Source organism: Cebus imitator, unplaced genomic scaffold (genome assembly GCF_001604975.1).
Source record: "Cebus imitator isolate Cc_AM_T3 unplaced genomic scaffold, Cebus_imitator-1.0 Scaffold555, whole genome shotgun sequence".
In the NCBI taxonomy this organism is placed as follows: Eukaryota; Metazoa; Chordata; class Mammalia; order Primates; family Cebidae; genus Cebus; species Cebus imitator.
In genome coordinates this window covers 1,018,455-1,025,577 of record NW_016107870.1, presented here as the reverse complement: position 1 = coordinate 1,025,577, position 7,123 = coordinate 1,018,455, and the positions used below count along the sequence as shown (strand labels likewise).

At 62.3% G+C, this 7,123-nt stretch overlaps 1 protein-coding gene across 2 annotated transcripts in view; it reads right to left on the bottom strand.

Moving 5' to 3' along the window:
• Positions 1-414: 414 nt before the first annotated feature.
• The window catches only part of TCEA2 (transcription elongation factor A2), an 8,831-nt gene continuing 2,122 nt past the window's right edge, over positions 415-7,123 (bottom strand). Inside the window, exons 2-10 of one of the 2 annotated variants that reach the window (XM_017515655.2) lie at positions 5,713-5,775; positions 5,231-5,336; positions 4,170-4,257; positions 2,816-2,946; positions 2,487-2,543; positions 1,896-2,050; positions 1,675-1,821; positions 805-876; positions 415-584 (exon numbers count right to left, since the gene is read on the bottom strand). In XM_017515655.2, the coding sequence (XP_017371144.1) occupies positions 576-584; positions 805-876; positions 1,675-1,821; positions 1,896-2,050; positions 2,487-2,543; positions 2,816-2,946; positions 4,170-4,257; positions 5,231-5,336; positions 5,713-5,775 (828 nt within the window). In that variant the 3' untranslated portion in view covers positions 415-575. Of the gene's footprint in view, positions 877-1,674; positions 1,822-1,895; positions 2,051-2,486; positions 2,544-2,815; positions 2,947-4,169; positions 4,258-5,230; positions 5,337-5,712; positions 5,776-7,123 lie in introns of both variants that reach the window. The other variant, XM_017515654.1, reaches the window with a different exon arrangement.

The following is a 7,123-nucleotide window of genomic DNA, read 5'->3' as shown; positions in this document are numbered from 1 at the left end:
GCACACACGGCCGCCCCGCACAGGACAGGCACGCACACGAGGTCCTCTCCCCCCTGCCCTGGCACACACGCCACCCCGCACAGGACAGGCACGCACAGGAGGTCCTCTCCCTGCTGCCCTCGCACACACGGCCGCCCCGCACAGGACAGGGACGCACAGGAGGTCCTCTCCCCCCGCCCTCGCACACACGGCCGCCCCGCACAGGACAGGCACGCACACGAGGCCCCCTCCCCCCGCCCTCGCACACACAGCCGCCCCAGGGGATCTATGAAGGTCAGCCAAGCCCCTCTGCTGGGGCTGACCCACCAGGGCCAAACCCAAACACTGCCCAACCCCAGGGAGGGGCCTTGTCCACAGCAGTGGGAATGGGTCATGTGGAGCGTGGCCCACCAGGAGTAACAGCTAAGAACAAAATGGCAAAAGGAAACATTTAATAACTAGGGGTAAAGGGCAGAAAGGTGCAATCCAGGCAGGCAGGTTGAGTGCAGGACATGCCACCTTCTGGGGTCTCCAGAGAAGCTGCGACAACAGAGGACGTGGGCGAGGGGCAGCACGCAGCACATCCGCGTGAGGGCTCAGCAGAACTGTGAGAAAGGGGTGAGGCCTCCAGTCTTGTGGCCACTCGAGAGCCCGCAGAGTGGGAGGCCGCACAGGTACACCCAAGGCTGGGGTCTCCACCCACCGTGCCAGAGACTCCCAGTAGGCTGGCTGGGCAGGGCCATCCCCAGTTCACACGGCCACAGAGGCTGACACCCCACCACCAGAGGACAGGGCTGGGAGGGCAGCCTGGGCCCGCTCACCCACCTTCCAGCGGTTTCCACACTCGTTGCAGACAACAAAGGTGGTCATGGGCTCATCAGAGCTGCGGGTCTGCACCTGCGGGGAAATCTGGGTGAGCTCAGCGTCGCCTCCATGCTCTGTTGCAAAGGGTGTTTGTCAACATGCGCCATGCTGGCAGCTGCTGAGCCCCTACAGGTGACTCCAGCCTTCCAGAGCTGAGCCTCCAGGGGAGGGAGACAGTGTCTATCAGGGCAGAGGCCCTTGTATGGGCCTGAAGCAGCTCAACTGCCTAGGGACCAGCAGGGCCCAGACTTGGCTAAGGGTCCCCATGGTGGGGGGAACTAGCAGGTGTCCCCAGTGGCTGTGGCTGCCTTCCAGAAGGCAGAGCCTGTTCTGACCAGCTGCTGGGAACAGGAGAGAGGCAGGCTCTGCAGACCCCAGCCCCACGCAGTCTTTGAGGGAAAGGAAGGGATGTCCTCGAGACCCCTCACGAGTGTCATCTGCCAGGCGCAGCAGCCGCCTCAACGCACTCCCCTCTGAACAGGGTCCCCGCCATCTCGTGGGGTCCACAGTCTCCCCAGCACACCTTGGTGTCCACCTCCACACCAGGCAGCAGGTGGCGCGGCCCTCCCGCCAGCGCCAACACCTTCAGGCCAGGCCAGGCCTGGCTAGGCCCTCCAACTTGAGTGCCCAGAACAAGTGGGACCCACCACCCAAGACACTGCCTCCTGGGACCCAGGGGTCCTGGGCAAAGGGGAGTGGTCCCTGAAGGTGACGGTCGCACCTTCGCCCAGTCAGGAACTGAGAGGCTCAGGAAACGGCAGCAGAGGCAAGAACAGGCACCGGATGCCCTGGAGACACCTGAGGGGTGGGGGAGGCGCCACAGCCGCTCACCTGCGTGTAGGTGCAGTTCTTCTTCCTGCACTTGCCGCAGGTGAACAGGTCTGTCTGCGTGCCGCCGGTGCGGGCCATCTGGTGTTCTCGGATGGCCTCCTTGGTCATGGCCTTGCGGATCTCCTTCAGCTCGTCACTGGCCATCTCCTGGAGCACAGGGCCAGCAGCTCAGCCCACAGCTCCAAACGAGCAGCCCTCTAGCACCTCCAACGGGGACTCACCTCCGAGGTCATCACGGCGATCTGCTGGGGCGTGATGGCCCCACACAGCACATTCCGCCGCAGGTCAGGATTCTTCGCATCCTTCAGGTTGGAGATGCGGCTCCGCACACGGTTCTTATACTTCATGTCTGTGTTCCCAACATCCCGGAAGATGCGTGCAGTGCTTAAGGATCCATCTGAGGACAACGTCACCGCCCTCCACCTACCACTTCCCTGTAGGAGGCCACGTTGGGGCGGGGGCTGGAGAGGCTCTGCCCACCACTACCTGGTGAAGAGGTGAAGGGCTGCAGGACCGAGCCTGCCCCAGGCCCACTCCCGACTGAGACCCAGCTTCAGGCTACAGTCCCAGGGGACCAAGGTCCCACCAGCAGGCAGAATCAGCTCCTCTAATTCAGATCCTCTGAGGTCCAAGGGGCCCTCCTGGGTTGAGACAGCTTGACCATCCAGGCAGGTGACCACCCAGGAGGGTGACCCCTGGACAGCTGGGCAACCCCTGGACAGTGGCATCCAGCAACCACCAGAGGGCGCGAGGCCGGGCAGCCTCGTGACTCCGCCAGAAACCTGGGCCCACAGCCCCTGCACAAAGGATATATTCCTCGATCTGAGCCGACAGGCGCTTGCAGTCCGCACCGATGGCCACATGGTCGTCTGCAAGAGGGAGCCCTGACTAGCAGCCCCCACTGGTTCCTCCACCTGCCACCCCTTCTGCCTGTACGAGACCCTGGCAGCTCAGAGGGGACACCCGTGTCCCTGGGAGAGGCCCACAATCCAGGCACAGGCCCCAGGCCCCTGCCAGGGACACGGCAATGGCTGGGGGAGGAGGGTGGTCCCTCCAGAAGCAGGCCTCCTCGGGCAGGCAGGGGCCTGGGTCACCCGGTGGATGCAAGCGGGTGTCGGGAGCCAGGACCTGCCGCACTCACGGTCCGTCTGCAGGGCAGCGGTCAGCATCTCACGGCACTTGTTGCGCACGGCATCACAGGTGACGGGCACTGGGGGAAACGTGGTGATCCTCGGAGTGGACGGTGCCCTGGGCAGCTCCGGCCTCTTGCGGCTGCAGAGATCCAAGCCCGCTGGGCTCAGAGGCAAGGCTGCAGGCACCCCGGCAAGCCACTGGTCCCAGAAGCAGCAGGAGCCATAGTGTGACCCCCTCCAAACCCTGCTTGCTCCAGTCTGCCAGAGTCCAACAGTGGCCTGCGGCCCTGCCTATCTTGAGTGTACCCCAGATGTCCATGGGGTGCGCCCAGCTGCCAGGAGGGAATGGGCCTTGAGGTCCCCAGTGGGTTGGGGTGTATTCCCCAGGAGGCAACGGGATCTCGGAACCAGCAGTCAGTGTCTGGGCAGTATCATCAGCAGATCAGAATGAACCTGGCAGTTCCTGCCACATCTGGGATGCCCACCCCCGGGACACAACACGAACAGCTCTGCTAAAGGCAGCTGTGGCTGCCGCCTAGTCAGGGAAAGGCAGAGACCCACAGCTGCCTGGGGCAGAAGACAGGCAGGGCCACCCAAGGCCAGGCTCTGCTATCACAGATGACCCCAATGGGCACGTGCAAAATGGAATCAGGGTGCCCCACAGCGCTCGTCCACAACATGGGCTGCCCAGTGTCCAGGCTGCATCCACCCAGCCCTCCCCTCACCCCCTCGCAAACGGCAGAAGCAGGCAGCTTCCTGGAAGAAAATCAACTTGCAAAGATGTGTCCATGAGCTCCCAGTGGCAAAGCTAAACCCAGCACCCAGCCACTGCAACCCAGTATGGTCAAGGGCAAAGCCGTCTCTCGGCCATAGCCTGTCACCATAAGCACCCCAGCTCCCAGCCACAGGCCAGAGCCCTGATCACCCCCCACTGGCAGCAGTGGCCACACGTGCACATGCAGGGCAGGAGTGGGGGCTGGGCACCCCGCCTTTGGTTCTGGGCAGAATTTTGCAGGAAGGAGGGGCCCTCATTGAGCGAGGCTGAGGGGGAAGCCAGAGTGGGCCAGCGAGAACCAGACCCAGTGGTGGGTCTTGGGGAAAGAGGGCAGGGGGCTCCCACAGGCCCACTCAGGGTATACGGCAGCGCTTGGCAGAGGAAGAGACCAGGGTGGCTGGCTGACAGCCAGGTAGACACAGCCCGTGTCTCAGGGGGTCATTGCAGGCGGGACACACCATGAGGCCGATTGAATCTGTGTGCGGACTCAAAGCGGTGCCTAGGCACACGGAGATCAGCACCCTTTCTCTGGTGAGGAAACAGGCTGGGAAGCAGGAGTGTGTGCACCTGCCTTCCAGGTGTGCTACCTGGGATCCTGGGCCTCCGAGGCATCCCTTGAAGATGTAGGCAGAGGCGTGCCCCTCCCCCGCTCCCTGGCTTTGGCATCTGAAGCATCTGCAGTTGCAGGAAAGATGGTGGATTGGCTGAAGAGGGGAAGGCAGAAGGAGGGGTGCAGACCACCAACACTGCCCCACCACAGCTGCCCACCCAGCCAGAGAAGCCAGGGACCAGGGAGCTGTCCAGCCTCTGTGAGCAGGTCCTCACCCTTCCCGGCAACCCATGAGTCTCTGCAGTCCCAAGACTGCCTCCCCAGAACCCTTTCCCACACAAGCACTCACACACAAAGGCCACCTCTGGGCCCTCTCTGGGGTTTACCCTCCTGCCCATCCTGACCAGGGAGACCAAGCATGTCCCCAACAAGCGTGTTCCTGAAAGCCCAAAGCCAGGCCCAAGGGCTGGGAACCAGGATACACTTGTGCCACGCACAGCCCAGGGGCCACGCAGGGCTGGAGAGAGGCTGTTTCACAAGGGTGTGGAGCTAGCGGGGGCTGCCTCCATCCCAGACAGGGGCACCTTAGCAACCCCAGTCCCCCCACTGTCTCCAGGAAGAGGAAGCCTTCAGTCCAGCCCAGCCCTTCCCTGGCTGCGGGCTGCCCCTCTGTTCCCTCTGAGTAGCTGAGGCGGCCCCACCTCCTCCCTCCTGCTTCCCTTCTCCCCGCACTTCCCAAGGCCATGATCTTGACCTCCCCAGCTCACCGCAGTCTCTCTAGGGCTCCTGGCTACTCTCAGTGCTGTCAGTTCAAGTCCTGGCCTCAGCTCTCTTCTCTCCTTGTTCTACCTGGAACCCAGCCCCAGCACACACCCTTGCCTCCTAGGCCACTCCGCCCAGCCAGTGCTGCCAGGCACTCACTGACCCACTACCAGCCCCAAGCTGGGTGCTTCCTGGTCCAGGTGTGCCACTGCCCCACTCCCAGGTGACCTGGCTCAAGGTGGGCACTGCCAGCACCCTGCACTGTGCTGACCAGCAAGAGGCAGCACTTCCCGGGGCCCCTGCCCCAGCACTCAGTGGGCGCTGCCTGAGCCGCACCCAGGAGCTTCTTCCAGGACTTGATGAGGGACTTGGCCAGTGCAATGACCTCCTCGTCGGAGCTCTGCTTCCGAAGGGCGTTGACGGACATCCCAACTCGGGTGGACTGCAAGGCAAGTGGTCCGGGTCGGGTGGCGGCAGGGGCCCCTCTAGGGGTCAGCTCCTCCTGGCAGACCCTTGGTGGCTCCCACAGGACAGGAACCCAGGACCCACCAGGGAGATGGATGCTGCTCCCAATGGCAACTGTCCCATTTGGAACCCAGGAGCCTCAGCCACGGAGGACAAGATGGGTTATCCTCAGACTCCCCTCCCTGTCCCACTGAGCCCAGAGAAGGGCAGAGACCCTCTCCTCAGGAACAGGCATTTGTGCCGACTAAGGCCTGGTGGGGAGGGTGGGGAAGCCCCGCCAGGTGTCCTCAGAACTGCTGTCCCCTGGGCCATCCCCAGGAGCTGTCCTGGACCTGGGGCAGGCAGGGACCTACCTGGAGCAGGTGCAGTGTGACAGGCATGGCCTTCAGCTCCCGCAGCAGGTCCATGGCTCCCTCCTGGAAGGAGAAGGAGGACCTTCATAAAGGACCTTAGATATCAATGGACAATATCGCCTCCTTCAGGCTACTGGAGGGGACACAAGGCAGTGATAATTTGGAGATTTAACCTGGGGTCAAAAAGAAACCAAAATTCCTCTACCTGGAGACACCCAGGGCTCTTCCCACGTGTCTTGGGTAGCTGAGGTGCCCTTACTGCCCAGTCAAGAAGGGGAGGGTTCTGCAGCCCAAGTATTCCAGGTTGTGACCCACATCCGAGGCAACGACCTCACCCACTTCACTGTAGCCACCTCAGGTCACTCGCCCAAACCAGAACAGAAATGCCAGCTCCCTGGCAAACTGGGAGGCTTCAGGGCCACGGCCGCTCCCCAGCAGCCAGGGCCACACCCAGGTGAAAGTGCAGACCCAGGTTCATTCACGCCCTGATGCACAGGACAGCCTCCCACAAAGCACCCACCCCCCACCGGCTGTGACAGGCCAACCCAGGAACATCAGTGTCCCCAGCTGCGGCCAAATTCTCACGGTGCCTCCACTTCAGGCACAGCCACAGCCAACACCTACAAGGCCCACAGCCCTCATCTATCCTCCAGGCTTCTGAGCTGTCCCCAAGCTGGCCAGCACCCCTCGCCTGGACAGCTGCAATGCACTGTTCTCTCTGCCTGTCTTCCTACCCAAGATCTGCGTTTCCTCCAGGTCCTCACACACGGATGAGGCAGGCATAAAACTGGTCACATTTCCACACCAGGCACAGCTCCAGCTCCTCCATGCTCCCCAAGGGCACCGAGCCACCACCAAGGCCTCTGCACCTGCAGCTGCACTGCCTGGGGCAGCCTCCCAGGACAGCTCCCTCCCTCCCTCCCACCCAGGCTTTATTTAAACAACTTTCTCAGCAAGGCCTCTCCTATCTAAAACTACGACTGCACCCTGTAATACTCCCATCTTCTCTAAAGCACATGCCAGCACTTCCACACATGTATCATTCCCTCTGCCCTAAGATGATCTATCAGATGTCCCACAAGCCATGGGAGGGGCTTGTCATTCCCCCCCCACACAACCCCAGCAATCTGGGAGGCCTCTCTCCTCATACTGCAGCCCCTCATCAACCCTCCCAGGCAACCTCCCTGCCCCTTGGGCTGGTGAGTCCAAGCTTGAGGTGATCACCAGAGCCAAGGGCACTGTTCGCTGCACCAGCTTTTGTGGCTGTCAGTGGGCTCAGGACAAGCGGCATAAAAACCACCAAGCCTGTAATCCCAGCACTGTGGGAGGCCAAGGCGGGTGGATCACGAGGTCAAGAGATCCGAGACCATCCTGGTCAACATGGTGAAAACCTGCCTCTACTAAAAATACA